General features: G+C 39.8%; 1 protein-coding gene across 4 annotated transcripts in view; it reads left to right on the top strand.

Moving 5' to 3' along the window:
* The first annotated feature begins 644 nt into the window (after nucleotides 1-644).
* Nucleotides 645-17,875, top strand: part of stxbp1a (syntaxin binding protein 1a) — a 40,479-nt gene continuing 23,248 nt past the window's right edge. For 3 of the 4 annotated variants that reach the window (XR_003295029.2, XR_003295028.2, XM_026297025.1), the window contains exons 1-14: nucleotides 645-790; nucleotides 10,418-10,467; nucleotides 11,842-11,923; nucleotides 12,038-12,114; nucleotides 12,706-12,784; nucleotides 13,010-13,113; nucleotides 15,022-15,170; nucleotides 15,367-15,451; nucleotides 15,602-15,732; nucleotides 15,915-16,022; nucleotides 16,129-16,189; nucleotides 16,747-16,812; nucleotides 16,895-16,975; nucleotides 17,263-17,401. Coding sequence is in view for 2 of the 4 variants with exons in the window: in XM_026297025.1 (XP_026152810.1) it covers nucleotides 754-790; nucleotides 10,418-10,467; nucleotides 11,842-11,923; nucleotides 12,038-12,114; nucleotides 12,706-12,784; nucleotides 13,010-13,113; nucleotides 15,022-15,170; nucleotides 15,367-15,451; nucleotides 15,602-15,732; nucleotides 15,915-16,022; nucleotides 16,129-16,189; nucleotides 16,747-16,812; nucleotides 16,895-16,975; nucleotides 17,263-17,401 (1,249 nt within the window). In the remaining 2 variants the exon portion in view is untranslated. The remainder of the gene's footprint in view (nucleotides 791-10,417; nucleotides 10,468-11,841; nucleotides 11,924-12,037; nucleotides 12,115-12,705; nucleotides 12,785-13,009; nucleotides 13,114-15,021; nucleotides 15,171-15,366; nucleotides 15,452-15,601; nucleotides 15,733-15,914; nucleotides 16,023-16,128; nucleotides 16,190-16,746; nucleotides 16,813-16,894; nucleotides 16,976-17,262; nucleotides 17,402-17,875) is intronic. The other variant, XM_033325467.1, reaches the window with a different exon arrangement.

Genomic DNA, 17,875 nt, shown 5'->3' with positions numbered 1-17,875 from the left:
CCCATAAATAATGATAAGCGAAGGCAGAGTTCATAGTTAACATGACTCTCGTTAGTTGTTACCTTGGCCACATTAAAGTGTAGTAATCACAGAATATTTACTCTTGGGCTATATAGTATTTACAGGAGTAATACCTGCTGCTGAAACTTTCCATGTCTTAGTTATGTGCTCAACAGCAAATTCAATGAACCACTAATCATTTCAATAATTAACAAAAGGACAATGGAGAATATTGGCTGATCTCAACGTCTCACAGGATGTGCTGCTTTGTGTGTTGTGTCTAGAAGACAAAACCTGTTTTTGACAGCTGTGTGTAATAAACCAAACATAGGTCCACATGTCTCCACCCTTATCTGAATTCACCCAACACAAGAAAACACACAGTGACTGATTTCATATCCTCTGGTATTTGATGCGATGCATTACACATAGACACCAACTGAATTGGCATGTTTTTGGATTCCAGGTTTTACCATATGTTTGATTTCGGGAATAATACAAAGACAATGTAGGGACTTAAACCCAAGTAGAAGGCTGCAAATGAAACAGTGTGAACACCATAATCCAGGGCGGCTGTGGTAAACAGCTGTTTAGATTAATAAAACGCAGTTGCAGCCCCCACCAATGAGGGGTGATGCGGAAGGATACGCAGTGACGTTTCCAACTGGAGGCTCCTCCGCAGCGAGGTGAGGTGAACACAGAGAGGAGGGAGGAAGCAGAGGGTGATCGCTCGGTCCAACACTCAGCAGCATCATGGCACCTATCGGGTTAAAGGCGGTGGTCGGCGAAAGTAAGATGATTATCATTATTATCATTTTTACATCTACGGGATCCTGCACTGTGGAGCTGCGCTCTGGGCGCGATTGCGGTTGTGTTTGTGTGTTGTGTGTGTAGCAGGATGCGGATGGCTGCTAGTGCAGCTGGGTGATGATGATGATGGTGATGGTGATGAAGGTGGTGCTGTTGATGCTCCATTGTATCCTATTGCAAAGCACAGCCGTGCAGTGAGGGAGCTGTAGATATCCTGCAGAGGCTGATCTGCCTCGCCAGACTTCGGCGGTGTAGATGCGCAATTGTTCTTCAAGTGGCGGAGACTTGAAAATGGTTTAACCAGCAGTGATTAGCCTAGTGCTAGAGTAGTAGCCATCCTTCATCAGCAGGATGCAGAAAGCCTCGAGCCAAATGTAGCCTACATACGCCCTTTGCCTCAATCAGCGGTTATTTCAGGTGTAATCCGCGCTGCATTGAAGCTGCATCGCAGACTGGTTTTGCCTGAACGCTGTGCTACAAGGTGCTGCGGACAGTTGCTTCTCACGCCTCGGCTGGCTAATTATAGAAAATCGTGTAATGTAATGCTGTTCATTGTAAAGTGATTGGAAATTAACACCTTCCAACCGTGGGATTCCCTGATTTCAGCAGTGCCTCACCCCACTGACAGAGCATGAATCGGTTGCGTAAAACACCCTTTCTGAACCGGAGCGCTTCAGAACTGAAACAAGCTGCTGTCAGCTCTGTTTCCCGTTAATGGCGGACTGTATCCCAAAGGGGAAAGTTGCCTAAAAAGGCCGCTTTCCGAAAAATTCCGCATACTGTCCAGTGCCGATCAATGAGTGCCCTTTCATAATCATCATGCCCTTTGGTTGCGGTGCGCCACTGATCACACTCAGCCTGTGTAAGCCTGCATCTTTAGTACAGTGTAGACTCGACTGTTAGGTATCAGGTGTTTGTCATTTAGAGTCGTTTATTTCAGCTGATGCTTCAGCAGTGTCGGGTTGTGGTGTTGATGCAGGCCTGGACGTGGAGGCGCAGCTCGATTCTCCCCACCAGAGTCAACTGAGTGCAAATCACGCAGGCCTGTGTAGTGAAGTTAAGGCGCATAGAGACCACTGCATGTGAGGCCACGTCTCTTTTCTGTTATTTGTTCAGCTGCACGCTTTCCTCGGCTTTGGGGACGTGCCCTGGCCGTGGTGCAGGATTTGCTTCATTTATCTGTTGCTGAGCTTATTGATTGGTTTCACGTTTCACTAACTCAGATCCACACTGTCGTTGTGTTGTAATGTCACTTTCACTGGCAGATTGGAGATTGCCGCATCTTTTCTCTAATGGTCTGGTATTTGTCTTGCTTTCTGCTGCATATTTTAGGCCCACACCCTGTCTCACCAGTCTCACAGATATACAACCAGCTTCCTAGTCATACACTCATTTTAGCTGTGATGTGATAGGGGGTGAAAAGGTTTGTGCTTTGCCTGAGAGTCAGAGCTCTCACATGGAGCCTGAGGTGATTGCAAACTCTAAAAAAAAAAAAAAAAAAAAAGTGAATTCACTTTGAAGCCAAAATTACAATGTTATTACACGATAATATAAAATAACAATTATATATATAGATATACAGTTATATCCTGGACCTGTGTTTCACTGCTACTAGGGTTAAAAACTGTCCATGTCTTAACCAAAACTTTATTGACTATTAATGTCCTTGGAGGAATTGATTAGAATAATTAAATGTTGTAAATCAATCACATGATGTGACTATAATATATTAATTTCAGTGATGATATTTATTTATCACCCAGACTTGCTGTGGAGTTAGAGCCAATTTTTTTTATTTGGATAGGTGAGTTAAGACCTTTTGCTTAGCTCTTGTGCTATAATGAGGTCATCATGAGAATTTGTATTAGTACCATTGATAGTCACTGAAATAAGATTTACCTGTTATATAACAACCTTTTTGATTCAAGGTGATCATGCTGAAATTTGATAACAAATATTATTTATGCACTGTGAAGATTACACAGTACACAACACATGACAAATATTCTTGTATAGGTTCTGTGTTATTAAATTATTAATGCCTTAGCTCAGTTTGTAAAGGCACAGGCAGGCCGTCAGTGTTGAATAGATGGTTTCTTCCAGAACAATGTCAGCATATTTCCCAGTAGGTAAAGACAGGCACGCAGCAGGCAACACCTGTGCTCTGTTTGGCTGAGGTGAAACTGGGATGGGATTGGTGGGGGTGGTGAGGGCAGAGAGGGAGGACGACACCATCATGGGTCCTCTCTGCAGCAGTGGATATAGCGGCCAGGATGAAGGAGGGGGATGGGTAGCAAGCAGGGCTTCACATTCCCATTTTATGACTGCATCAATCTCAGAGAGCAGCAGAAGGAAAAAAGGTCTGAATGACAAGGTTGTCACCAGTCAGCAACAACCTGAAGTGGAAGATATTTATTTATCAATGGCGTGGCTGCACAGATTGTTAAAACCGGAGCACAGCAAACCTAGTGGCTGAAAAGAAGCAATACTGTTTACTTGACATGTTATTGCACTAGACAAGGAATCATGTCAAACTTTCAATTGTTCATTCAGTCATTAAGAGGTGGCCTATGTGTATAAAATCCTGTATCACAGTATATTGTATGTGACTTTCTATCATGATAGATTAATTAGGTTAATAAATAATATGCAACAATAACAACAACAAAATAAATTAAGAAACTATAAATAAAATAACAGATAGGAATATCTGTTTCTGCAAGAATCTTGCAAATCCCAAAGTATGATGGGATTTATCTGTCCTCAGACAAATACATATGTTCCCTACTTTCATTCATTTTCTACCTAGGTGCTGCTGTTCAGGCTCATGAGGTTCACTGCACATACACTGCTGTTAAATTGACACCAAGCATTCAGCATAAACAATCACTGTAGTGATAAGATAAAAGATCCCAGAATATACCCAGACTAAGTTAAAGGTTTAGACCATGAAAATGGTTGAATAATTATTGTGCCAGTAATAGCGTATTATATCATACAATAACGTAAATAATATATTGTGTCAACAGTAAGTCTGAAGACTAAAAATAATAATATGAGTCACAGTTACTGGACTGTTTTCATCCAGGTGACTAAGAAGTCACCTGGACTAAGAAGTCACCTGGACTAAGAAGTCACTGGGTGCGATTTAATTTAGTGGCTTTTTAGAGTGTCTGTAACAGCTACACTGTGCACATGAGCTCTGTTATTTAATTGTTTTGTGCATTTTGCCTTGATTTGACAGTAGAAGAGACAGTTAATGAATACAGACATAGGGGTTTGACATCTAGACTTGAAATGATCTAAGGCCTCTGTTGAAAGATGCCATTAAGTGGTGTGTAGGACTGGGTATGAATATGATGAGTGTGAGTATTGTAGCCTGTTTTTTTTTTCATCTCGTCTCTTATTGCAAGACTTTAAAACCAGTACTAATCTGACAGTTGGGGAATGCACTCTTTTGCTTTCCTATCAGGTAATAGATGAGGAAATTGAGACCACTGTCATATCATGTGTGTTAAGTAATTAGCTGGTATCAGGACATAGTTAGCCTAGCTTAGCATAATAACAGGAAGCAGAGGAAACAGCTAGTACCTATATAACGTTTTTAATTCTCCAACTTTGTGTGTAACACATATACACAGATTTGAGATTGATGTCACTCTTGCTCATTGAAGTAAATTAGCACATTTCCCAAAAGCCGACTTATTCCTTCATGTATCTGAATGGCTGTGGTGAGTAAGTCCACTCTTTCTTTGGGGTTTCTGTGAGCATGCTGGTGTGTATTTCATCTTCTCTGTAGAGGGCTTTGTGAAGAGAAGGAACGAGGAAGGTGGAACAGAGAAAGACGCACGCACACACACACACACACGTGCACGTACACACCGTAACTGTTATAGACTTTGGAAGTAGTACTGAATCAGAGCGTCACGCACTCATCTGGGTTGAGTGGCGCAGTGCCTGACGCCCCTGGGTGTGTGTGTAAAGCACACACACACAACAAATACACATGCACACTGCACACACACAAACACATAAATCCATGCTGAAATGTCATGTCACTGTGGTTATAGAGCACGAAGGGCTGGCTGGACTAGAGCACTCTAATGTAGGGTCACAGTGGCTCGTACAGTAATCTTAATGAATTCACCTTCGCTTTCAGTGAGGAAGAGTGCTGTGTCAGAGCTGGCAGTCGTCCTCTTCCTCCCACATCTTATGAGCAACACGTGACCGCGCTCCATCCTCCGCGTGTCTACCTACAGACACATACAGTGGAGACGTATTTACAGTGTTACAGATACAGCAACACGTAGAAGACCATTACAGTTCAAGTACCAAGTAGCATCAGCCAAGATGCTCTTGCCCTCCAGCACCGAAAACAAGGGGGAAATGATTAAATTTGCAAAATGCTGCTGATTTTGGCTTTTATGCTGGATATTAAGCAGCATAACTAAACTGGAGGAGACTGCACAACACTGTGAGCTTTGGACAGAGCTCCAGTCAGGTCACTGCAGCCTGCGGCACAACACATCTCTTGCAGTGCTTGCTCACAGTCTATTATATACTGTCTGCCATTTTCATTGCCCTCTTTTTGTGTTCCACAGCCTCACTTAAATCTGATCTCTCTGGTTAGCTGCTGTACAGGACTTAAAAACAGAAACTAAACATCTTTGAATTTATGAATCATGTCATTGCTTTAAATATAGCTGATTAATCAGTTTAATAACATGAATAAGCTGTGACCCTTTGTGACCCTTTTCCTGGGGAATTAGTTTTTTAACTAAATGTTATAAATGACAGTCAGATCATCTCTAGTTTCAGTAATCTTGAGGCAATTTCAGATTAAAAATGTTTGTTATAATTACAGAAGGGATTTAATAAAATCATGCAGTGATTTTACTTTATTGCTGGTAATGTGTGTGCTGTAATGAGCATGTGGGCTGGAAAATCACAGTGATCTGGCAGTGGGCTGTTGGCCTTTTCCTACACCTTTGTCACTTGCGTTATGTCAGGAGGCAGAGGATGATGGAGAAATTAGTAAATAAGACAAAGCAACGCTCTTTTGGAAACTATCTGACATTTAAACACACACTGGCGCTCTGCTAAATACTTTGACCCACAAGTGCAGATGACCCGAGTGACTGATGGTAGGAGTGAGCTAGTAGCACCAAATTACATTTGATTGGATACAGTAGTGAAAACACCTCTGACTGCAATGTGGGACAACAAGAATAATTCACTGATTTTATGGGAAAATTCTCTCATATACTATATCGTTCAGGGCTGGTTCTAGACCCTTTGTGTCTGTCATTTCAGCCCCCCTCGAACGGTTAATTATCAAACTACCAAAATTTATTGAATGCATAATTTTTACTTTTTAAAATAAACATGAAAACAACTAAGAAATGCAATGTCGATTTAAAAAAAAAGATCTGAGTTTTTAAAAAATTTATTTATTTTTTATTCTCTTTGCTATTTGCACATGCATGATAGCCCTTCCTTAGAAGTGCAATGGCTTGTGCTGTATGTCAGCCGGAGGCTGAAACGACGCCTAGGTGGTTATAGAAGGTAGGTAGTGTTATCAGCAACAATAGTCAGGGCTAAGCCCCCCTAAGGATGAAATCCTCGAACTGCCCCTGATATCCTTCCTTGCTATGTCTCATTAATATGTCTTTATTGCCACTTTATATACTTATATATACTTAATGAATTCGGAGAACAAGTGTTGAACCATAAATGTGAAAACAAAGAACCACTGCTCTTGCTGTTTTGAGAAGCTTGACTTAAATAGGTCAGTACTTACATAATCAAATGAGATGAAAATTTCAAAATATGTGCTCTTATATTCAAGAAACAGTTTCTTTATATCATGGGTGTTGAATTTCTTCTACAGTATTAGCAGACATTATACTTTCACTGGGAGTATAATAGCAATGATAGATATTTAACGAATAATTATGTTAACTGCTGTTGTTGACATGATTATAAGAAAACATGAGAGAAGTGTATATCTTTGCAGCATTTTTAAAATGTTAAGTGGCATTTTGTGTGTGAAATATACAGTGGTGACCAAGCCACTCTAGTTTTTATACATCTTACCATGGGTGACCATGTTTGCTGGTCAGTAGGTGATAATCTGGCACCTTGAGGCGTTCAAAATGCGTTACCATGTTGATTCGTGCTGTGTTGTTGTGCTCATGTTGAATGATGCTTAAGGGCGCTGTCCAGTCCACTCAGTTTGTTCAGGTTTCAGGTTGTGTTGAGTAGACTACATGAGATTTATTCAACGTACTGCCAAAACGGTGACAGGTCATTCCACTGCCATTAACACAGCATTTGATGACAGGAGGATTTCTTGGTGGGCTTGAATCAATTTAATTTCAAATGAGTTAACTGCTTCATAAAACTGAGTTCCAACAATTTAATACATACATGTCAACATTTACACATGGGAGGCAACTATTGATTGTTCTACGTAATTAATCTGTGGAATATTGTGATCTGTTGTTTGATCAACAAATTGATAAATCATGTTACCTCTACTATAAACTCATTTTGTCTATTGCAAGTTTTTTTCCATATCAATATCACAATATCACAAGTCACAAATTCCCCTCAAGGGGCTTTACAATCTATATAGCAGACAGCTTCTGTCCTTAGAGCCTCACTATGCTGCATCTCTTATTGACATAGTTTAATTGATATTAGCTGTGATAGGACCTGACTTCTTTTTTCTTAGTTTTTTACAATGGTTGCTTTTAACTGGATGTCCTAAAGCCTGAAGTGTTTTTTTTTTGTTTTGTTTTGTTTTTTTGACAGAATCAAAAAAAGTCTCTGAGCTGAGCCATGCTGAAGGCTGTTGTATTTCAGTGGCAACTCTGCTGAAACAGATGCCTGTCCCTTTAAGTTCAGTGGTGCCAGATTCTCTTGGGAGTGACGCTACTGCAAAGCTGAAATCCAGAGAAAAATATGGGTCATGAACTCATAGGTGAAAGTCCCTGAAGGGGCGAGAACCACGGAGCAAGGGGAGAAACTGTCAGCTTGTCACTGCCGCATAATGTGTGGAGTTGAGGCTGCTGGAGGAATTTACACTGACCTAATGAGCTGCATCATTTAGACTAAAACATCATACTGTTTCTTATTGTGCCTAAATGTTGTTGTCATGAGTAAAATGCTCACTGAGTATGGTCCATTTGTTGCGTCTGTCAAGGAAATCCTTAGTCACTTACCATTCTTAATTTCATTGGCATTTGTTAGTTTATTTCCTCCTCTTTCCACATTTTTAAGGGAACTGCAGTCTATCCAAGAATGCTATCTATGAATTGAATCAGCTGTTATTGAAAGACAAATAGGGGAACGACATATGGTGTGATCATGAAAGCAGCAAGAACAAGCAAAAAGGAAATTGCTTGGTGTGCTTACATTGCAAAAGCTAAAATTTCACTTTTTGAATTAAAAAAAAAAAAAAAAAATATATATATATATATATATATATATACATATATATATTTTTTTTATATATGATATATATATGAACTCATAGGTGAAAGGTGTATATATATATACATCTCACAGTGTAGCTTATGTTTATGTTTATATTTGTAGATTAGGTTTGACAAATTAACCTTGTCGTGCCTTTGATTTGCCTTCGTTTTCTTTTCAGTTCTGACATGAGGATGATGTGTCTGAACTGGTTGTGTGTGTGTGTGTCTGTGTGTGTGTGCCACGCTGCCTGTTTGGTTGACACAGCTGTTGCACTGTTTGTTCAGGTCCTTTCTCTTCTGTCCGGCTGCTGTCTTCTCGTATTGTTGTGCCGCTGCCATGACGTCAGAAGGGAAAAATCCGCTGTTGTCTTCTGATGTGATTTTGATCTTCATTCCCACTCTTAAGTTTCAAGAGTGTGCAGTGGTCACTTGACTATTTTATTATCACATTATTCACAATGTTGATTCTGTGAATGTCGCGTTCCGGGAGGTGAAAGACAGGAATTAGGTAATAGCTTAAAAAAAGATCAGGATATTTTATTTCCTTTCCCGTTCATCCAAAACACTTTTACATTAACCAGCAGAAAAATAACACAGAAAGAATTAGGATCAAAGATTTCACACAATAGTTAAAGTTGCATACAGATTACTGTACACCTGACAAATAAAACACATCATAGCTACGCCTGCTGAATGGCTGGAGCTGCTTTTATCAGAAAACTGCTGCAGCACAGAACTAGAGGAAACACATCAGCTTCAGCAGAGGAAAAGGGTAAACATGTAGCGGATATCCCAGCTGCTGCTTTGTTGGTGGAACTGTCTTATCCTGTATCCTGGAGCTGCTGCTGGAATAACAACCAGTCGGCTTATTAGGACTGAAAGTGAATCTGCTGTGTTTAATTTTACAACTGTTTCTTTGAGCATTTAGCTCTGGTTTGTCAACAGCTCCAGTTATATTACTGGCTCCCTAATAATAAAAGTACATTGTTTTTGTTGCTTTGGTTTGTATTGGCTCTGCTGCTTTGCTGACACAGCAACTCACAGAACAGGACACAGAAGATGCTGGAAATAGTCTGAAGCTGAGTCAGGGAATCTCTCTGTCTTTCAGTGAGAATAATATCCCTTCTATTCCAAGATCATGAGTCCCACAGGAGGTCAGATACAGTTCTCCTGACTCACAGGAGGTGCAGGCCTGTGTCTGTCTCCATATTTGGATTCACTCGGTCAAATTTCAGTCACTTACAGTACAAGGTCTGCTTTTAAGGCACCATTTTGTATTTTTTTAACAACATAACACTGAGTTATATACATAATTGATGGATTTGAGTTATAAATGAAAAGTTTTTTCAGAAGTGATTTGTGACTTTTTGATGAAGATGTAGACCTGCTACTTTTGCACACACAACTTACATAAACAAATGACTTAAATGTTGTTGTCTACTTATGCTTTAATCCAATCTACTGTATTCATTTTTTCCTTTCTCCTGTGTTTCTGTCTGTCCTTCCTTCCATCCTATCTATTTATGGCGTTGGTGGTTCGTAGCTCATCCCTCTCAAATGGCTGAAAAGAGCCAATCAGCACCTTTTATCTGCAGCATATCACCTAGAAGAATGTACTTGTGGTGGTTTTGGAGGCAGAAAACACAAGTGGGATCTTTATTTAGTGTGTGTTTTTTTCTGTGTGAGTTCTCTTTAATCTGTGATAATCCATCTGTGTGACCTCAGGTTTTGGCTGGGGCCGTTGGGCTTAGCGGTTTATGTTCACAGTGATCCAACATGATGTTAAACAGTAATGCACCCTAAATGGATTTATCCTAATGCAGCTGGCAGATAGTTGGCACACTGATTAGGTCAATATCAGTATTGTGACAAAAACACAACCATTGTGCCTTAACCTCTCTGTGGATAGGATTTTTTTTTTCTCTGTGGACCTTTGAGATCACTGCAAACCACTTCCCCAACAGTTTCTATGTTATATTAACACATGCTAATGATCTCTGAAGCTTTTTGGAGGATTTTAGATTCTAAGTTAGTTTTTTTTTTTTGACATTTCAAAGTATGACTAATGGCATCTGTCTACATTTGTGTTGTGATGCCTATCTGATGATGTTCATTTTCTTTTACAGAGATTATGAACGATGTAATCAAGAAGGTGAAGAAGAAGGGAGAATGGAAGGTAAGAGGTTTGCATTAGGGAGGAACTGCTTTAGGACTGGGCTGAATTTCCATCTCTGTCCAATCTTTGAATATCTGCCATCAGAGACATTATGAAATCTGCAGAATAGCCTTCATGGACATTTGTTTAAATCTATGTGTTTTGAGATAATACAGTTTCTAATCATCAGTGCTGGAGCTGTAATTACAAAGTGCCCATAAACTAAACCAGTAGCCTGCTTTTTAGGTACATCAAGCATTTGGTGACACAAATCATATAAAAGAATTTAAGGTATGAGAATTACTAAGATTAATTAATGTCTAAAAATGTACTCATTTGAGCTCCTTATTAACTATTTATGAACAGAGACTTTTCAAGGTAAAGAAGAACTACAATTTGCAGAAGGTTTTTGGCTGAAATTATATATTCTACCTTATATATAATGGAAAATGACAATATTGACTTAATGCAGTTGGATAGAAGTCTAACTTGCTTTCGGTGATGGAAGATCTCCCATTTCTTTGAGTGAATGCAAAGGATGCAGCCAAATTATCCATCCATCCCTCCATCCATCATCTATACCCCCTTATTCCTTAACCAGGGTCACAGGGACCTGCTGGAGCCTATCCCAGCTCTCTGTGGGTGAAAGGCAGGGGTCCACCCTGGACAGGTCACCAGTCCATCACAGGGCCACATAGAGACAAACAACCTCACACACTCACACTCACTCCTATGGGCAATTTAGAGTCACCAATCAACCTGACATACATGTTTTTGGACTGTGGGAGGAAACCAGAGTACCTGGAGAAAACCCACACAAGCACAGGGAGAACATGCAAACTCCACACAGAAAGGCCCCTGATGGGTTGTGAACCCTGACCCTTCTTGCTGTGAGGCAACAGTGCTAACCACTGCCCATGCCAAATTATCCATCAGTCAAATATTTTTAGGGCCCTGGAATCAGTCTCACAAATCAGATGTGATTGAAGCTGTGCGGCTTTTCTGTTGATTAATGCAGAGTTTTCCAGACAATCACAAAGTACAAAGCAATGCATGAAAAAGACACTATACACATGTAATGAACAAGTAAAGAAAAACAATGTGTATAGCATATGAGTTGGTACTGTAATGCAGGTGAAAAAACAAAAGCTAGCACTAATAAATGTGCTTCACTTCAATTAACTCTATTCTTTGTTTTTTACAGTTTTAAACATGAAAATAAAACAGACAATTGAAATCAGTGAAACATACAAGCCAGCTAGAGACATTCAGGTTCCCACAAGTGTCAAGAAAATCAAATTACCTCAGTGTACATAATGTAGAGCTTTTGTTTTATTGCTAGCCACGTGTAATATAAGTAATAACCTGTATATTTACTGTCTTCTCTGTTCCCAGGCGCTGATTGTGGACCAGCTGAGCATGAGGATGTTGTCGTCCTGCTGCAAGATGACAGACATCATGACAGAGGGCATCACGAGTAAGGATGATCACATCTACCCTTTCTCCATACTGGGTTTTTTTTGGTGTGTATATGTACCTCTGTAACTGCGTACATTTATGTCTCACATATGTTTTGATTCTGTTCTTATAGTTGTGGAAGATATCAATAAGCGACGAGAGCCTCTTCCCAGCCTGGAGGCCATTTACCTGATTACGCCCACAGAAAAGGTGAACGTGCTGTTTCTCTCTGTCTCATTCACAGTGTGTGTTTAGAGGTGTGTCTGTGTTTTAGCACAGAGAACAGAAGCTGTTATATGTCCAAACACAGACAACTATCTCTCTTTGGCTCTGTTTTGCTCTCAAACCCGTATTTGATTTATGGGCAACATTACGTGTTACCACAGCAGGTTATATCTACTGTCAATATTATAATATGCTGTGGAAAAGATAACATATGGTTTGCACATTACTACATAGTATAGAGTGACAAAAGAAAGAAAAAACTTTTGCAACTTCTAATTAAAGTATATGATGAGATTAGATCAAATTTAACAGTAAAGTATAATGGTAAAGGTGAGAATCATATAAAGAAATTAAACACGGGATTAATTGTGTTTATTTTTTTATTTTCCTCTTTTGGCCAGTTACTGATTTAGGTTAAGCTGTCACCCTTTTAGTGTAACTGCCTTTGTGACATATATTTGATCTGGAAATGAATCTTCATTGAATTTACTGTAATTGTACACATCCATGCTCCTGTACTGGAATCAACACACTGATCTGAACATTTCAGTCTGACGTCTGTTTCTCTTTCTTCAGTCTGTCCACACCCTCATTGCAGACTTCAAAGACCCTCATTCAGCTAAATACAAGGCAGCCCATGTTTTCTTCACTGATTGTGAGTATATACATCACTTGTAGCTTTAGGTTTTGGACCTCTTTTCTATTCTAATAATATTTTAATATCTTTTAATAATATTTAATATTATTTGGTGGCACTGTTTTCCGAGTTCTCACAATGCCACAGTTAGCTTTTACAGTTTTTTTTTAATTTAATCTTATCATATAGCAAATAATTAGCCATAAGTGCTATATTGTTGTTTCTTATTTATGTTTTTTCCAGCCTGCCCTGATCCTCTGTTCAATGAGCTGGTGAAGAGCCGTGCTTCCAAAGTCACCAAGACTCTGACGGAGATCAACATCGCCTTCTTGCCCTACGAGTCTCAGGTAAAGATCCAGCTTTGTGTTTTGCTTTTCCATGGGGACAACTGCTGCGGTGCTTTTAGAGGACCTCTCTGATGAGACAATCACTAAAACTGTATATCTTCTCAGCCAGTCACCCTTTTTTAAAAGCCCATTGTCTGTGCTGTCAGAGTCTGTGAGCCCCATGATTAACTGTAGAAGCTAAAACCAAGCTTGTAAACATGCACCCAGTTTCACAGTGATATATAAAGCACAACCATGCATTCAAATTGCTTTATGAATCTGACAAAAAGCATTGGCATTTCTGTTTTTGTTAACTTATGCATCAGGTCCTTGGTTTGTCATCGTGACAGTGAATGAAGACTGCTTCACTTTTACTGTTTGTTAGTGGCTGTGAGAGATAGAGAAAGATCCAGAGATAGAAAGCTCAAGCAAGTGCACGGAGAGATCGATTAGGAGAGGTGGGAGGAGAGAGATGGTGCAAAGGACGGACACAGGAATAGTAAGAGCGAGTATATGGTTTGTGGTGGTGGCTTGACACAATCCTGCCAACTCACCCGTCGTTGTTTATTGCCCGACTGTTCCAAAAACACTCACATTTGTCGGGTTGCCTTCCCTCCCTTCCACCTGCTTCTCCACCTTTGCTAAATCCTTTTCTAAATTTCCTAATTTTTCCTTCCACTGTTTTCTCCTCATCCCTCCCTCTCTCACTCTCTCTCTCTCTATGTGTTTTCTATCCCGCCATTCCTCCATCCCTGCCTTTGCACGTCGACATTGCTTGTGCTGTCTCTGTCACTCCTCTGCATCAAGCTTTTTATTTTTCTTCTTATTTGTATTTAATCTTTCCTTTCCTCCAGCCACATTTTTAAATGTTGTGTCACTGTCTCTCTAACTGCCACATCTCTCCCTCTGTCCATCCTTTTCTCTGTCACTATCTAAAGATGCTGCTTGGTCCACAGTCCCTTATTCCCTTCCTGTCACTATGATTAAGTCAGAGTCAGTGGTTTTCTGCTCCAGGCTAAGTGCTGCCTTATAGCCCCACCCACAGTCCGATTCTCTTTCTCTATTGGATGAGTCAGGATCCAGAGAGAAGGCGGTAGCCAATAGCGACCAGGCTACGGCAGGGACCCTTCTGCAGAAGAAGTGTGGTCATGTGACTGTGGACAGATGGGGTGGGAGGAGGGAGTGGTAGTGCGTGATTGCAGGAGAGGAGATAATAGAAGAGGAAACCGATGAAGTAGAAACAAGGAAAGCAGAGGAGAGAAGAGAAGATTAGACAAGGGAAGGGGAAGAAACACACAAATGAAAGGGAATGGAGATGAAGCATTAAAGGAGAGGAAACAGAAGAGGAAAGTAGTCAAGGAGATAAGATAAGGAAGAGAGTAGATATAAAAGATGAGCAGAAGAAGAAAATGAAAGAGGAGAGGAGGAAAATAAAAGGGAGGGGAAACAAGGAAGCACAAGGAGAGGTAACAGGACAGAAGTTTAAAAGAGAAGAAGAAAGATGAGGACATGGATATAAAGGAGGAGGAAAAAGGACATGACAGAAGAGAATTAAAGGCAAGAAAACAAAAATTTGTAAAGACATGAAAGAAGAGTTGAGGCAAGAGCATGACAAAAGAAGAGGAGAGGAAAGGAGAAAATAGATGAGCAGAGAATATGTAAATCAGCTGTTTGTTTACAGTATAATAACATATTGTCTGTCCATTGTTTACACGGTGCAGCAGGACATTCTGTGATATCAAAAATCTGTTGTCATGTCCCCTTAAATTGTTCAAAAGTCAAAGTCAGGCAGCAGCAACATGTCACAAATGACATTAGAAAAGAAGTGACTAGAGAAAATCTTAGATCTTAAGTCAGCTAAAGTAGAATGGGAAGAATCTGTTGCATTGAAGCAACGTTTATACAGTATGTCTGCGTATTTGTGTGCAGGTGTACTCTCTGGACAATCCAGATGCCTTTCACAGTTTCTACAGCCCACATAAGACCCAGCTGAAGAACCCGGTGATGGAGAGGCTGGCTGAGCAGTTGGCCACACTCTGTGCCACCCTGAAGGAGTACCCTGCAGTCAGATACCGAGGGTGAGATGCAGGGGGAGCTAATGAGATGTAGCCAGGCTGGTGTCATAAACAAGCATGAAATAAAATAGCTTATTGCTTATTTGGACATAAAAGTTGTTAAAGTGGTTCTTTGGTTCTTCACGTTTACGTCGGACTTCACATGCTTCTATTTATCTGTCCATCTGACCATCTACCCATCTGTCTGTCATTCTGTTAGGGAGTACAAGGACAATGCCACCCTGGCCCAGCTGGTTCAGGACAAACTGGATGCCTACAAGGCAGATGACCCCACAATGGGAGAGGTGAGCAGAGGAGAATTACATTTTCTGATTTGTTGTACAGTGAAATTACAGATAATGTACTTCAGAATTACACTATATGTTTAATTTATTGCTTCTTTGGGCTCCTTCCTTCCTGTTTCTGCTTGTCTCCCTCTCTTTCTCTCTCTGTAGGGTCCAGATAAGGCTCGTTCCCAGCTGATCATCCTGGACAGGGCATTTGACCCTGTCTCACCTGTCCTGCATGAGCTCACCTTCCAGGCCATGGGCTATGACCTGCTGCCCATCGAAAATGACGTCTACAAGTGCGAAAAACAAAACACATTTTAAAAAAATCTGCGTGAAAAAACTAGTAAAGCCTATGTTTTAGTTTTATTGAAGGATTAAGTATAAGCTACAATAAGCAACAATTTAATATAACTTCACTTGTGATTCTTCGTCAAAATAATTTGAATTCTCAGCTTTTGCTAATCTCGTTCTTCTTCAGGTATGAGACCAGTGGCATCGGAGACTCTCGTGAGAAAGAGGTACTTCTGCATGAAGACGATGACCTGTGGGTGAGCCTGAGACACAAACACATAGCTGAGGTGTCCCAGTGAGTACATTAAATACGCCTTTATCTATTTTTTTCATACTGAACTGAGATAACATTTCTCTCATATGCTCCTGCTGGTGCTTTGCGGTTTGCTTTTTGTCATTAGGGAAGTGACACGCCAGCTGAAGGAGTTTTCTTCCAGCAAGAGGATGAACACCGGAGAGAAGGTAAAGAGGAAGCTGCTAAAGGAGACGTTGATCTGCGGCCGAAGAGCTACTTTACATTTTAAAGGAATATGACTGTTAGAAGAAAATTTATCCCATGTCTCTGTATTATAGATGGAACTGATTAGTGTAGTATAAAGAGCTGAAACAGCCTGGACCTGGTCATTTTTAACTTTGTTATATGGATTAAGATATAACAGGTTAATTAGTAAGCTTTAGATGGGCTGTAATATAGTCAGCATCATTTGGTAGATGAAACAAAATGAATCATGACAATTTATTTATATTTGGTTTTTATGGTCATTTGTAGCAAAGGGCAAACTTGAAAACAAGATAACTGTAAATTCATAATTCACAACTATGAAATTAGATATAGTTGGTTTTCAGATACTTTTAAGGCCAGAACTGCTCCATGTTTTGAGATGTTCTACTTTTATTTTACAATTATTTGTGATGTAGTGGCCACTGGTTGGTCTGTGATTAGGCTAAAATCTCATTTTGAATGAATTTGAATTTATTGGCTGGAATTATGTAAAAGTGTTTCATTTTTTTCTCAACAGACTACAATGAGGGATCTGTCCCAGATGCTGAAGAAGATGCCTCAGTACCAGAAGGAGCTCAGCAAGGTGTGTGCTCCTATGCAGGTGTGCAGTTTTCTTGTGTGTGTGAGTGTGTGTGCTAACTCTGTGTGTTGCGTGTCTCTTCCAGTACTCCACTCACCTGCAGCTGGCCGAGGACTGTATGAAGCATTACCAGGGAACAGTAGACAAGCTGTGCCGTGTGGAACAGGTAAGAGGAGAGGGAACAATAACAAATCAAGATGAACGTGGAAACTGTCAAAAATGAAATATAGATGTGCCATTTCACAACTTAATACTGCAGAATAGATTTTGGCAAAAGCTTCTTGCACCGTGATAAATTATACATTGATCTCTGCTTCCACTGGCAATTGTTACTTAAAATAACATGTTTTCCAATCTCGGGGAAACATGTATTTGAGTTTTTAAGGTAAGAATGTGACCCTGAGACATTTTTAAATGACAAACATTGTATAAGACCTGAGACCTTTGCTTCAGGATTTGGCTATGGGAACAGACGCTGAGGGCGAGAAGATCAAAGACCCCATGAGGGCTATTGTGCCCATCCTGTTAGATGCCAACGTCAGCACATACGATAAGATTCGCATCATCCTCCTCTACATTTTCCTCAAGAATGGTAAGGAAGACAGTACAAGCTTTTTTGTTTTCCTTGTTTTGTCGTAATTATCATTATAATAATGAATATAAGTAAATAAAGATTTATACTCTTTGTTATTAGTTCAGGTATTCAGTTTTTTAAAAAGATAAATACATAATTATATGCACATCCCTTCTGTAGGTGCATATAACTATCAAATGACTTAACTACAGAAAGATAACACACTCACTCCAAAACCTGAAATTTATTAAATAACATTTTGATCCATTCTGGTTCTTCATCAAGTCACAATCTAAAAAATATTTTTAAAAAATCCAATGCCACATCCTAATATATCACTTACAGCTAATGGGCTGTGATGTTTCAACAAGGAAACAGATGAAATTAATCATCAATTAGAGCAGCAGAACCCCTTAATGTTAACTTATTAAAGACAAAACAATCTCAGCAAACAAAGACATATACTCCATCTCACAAACACAGATTTGTTAC

This window comes from Mastacembelus armatus, chromosome 12, assembly GCF_900324485.2.
Source record: "Mastacembelus armatus chromosome 12, fMasArm1.2, whole genome shotgun sequence".
Lineage (NCBI taxonomy): Eukaryota > Metazoa > Chordata > Actinopteri > Synbranchiformes > Mastacembelidae > Mastacembelus > Mastacembelus armatus.
Note: the sequence above shows the minus strand (reverse complement) of the source record. Positions and strands in the feature narration are given on the sequence as shown.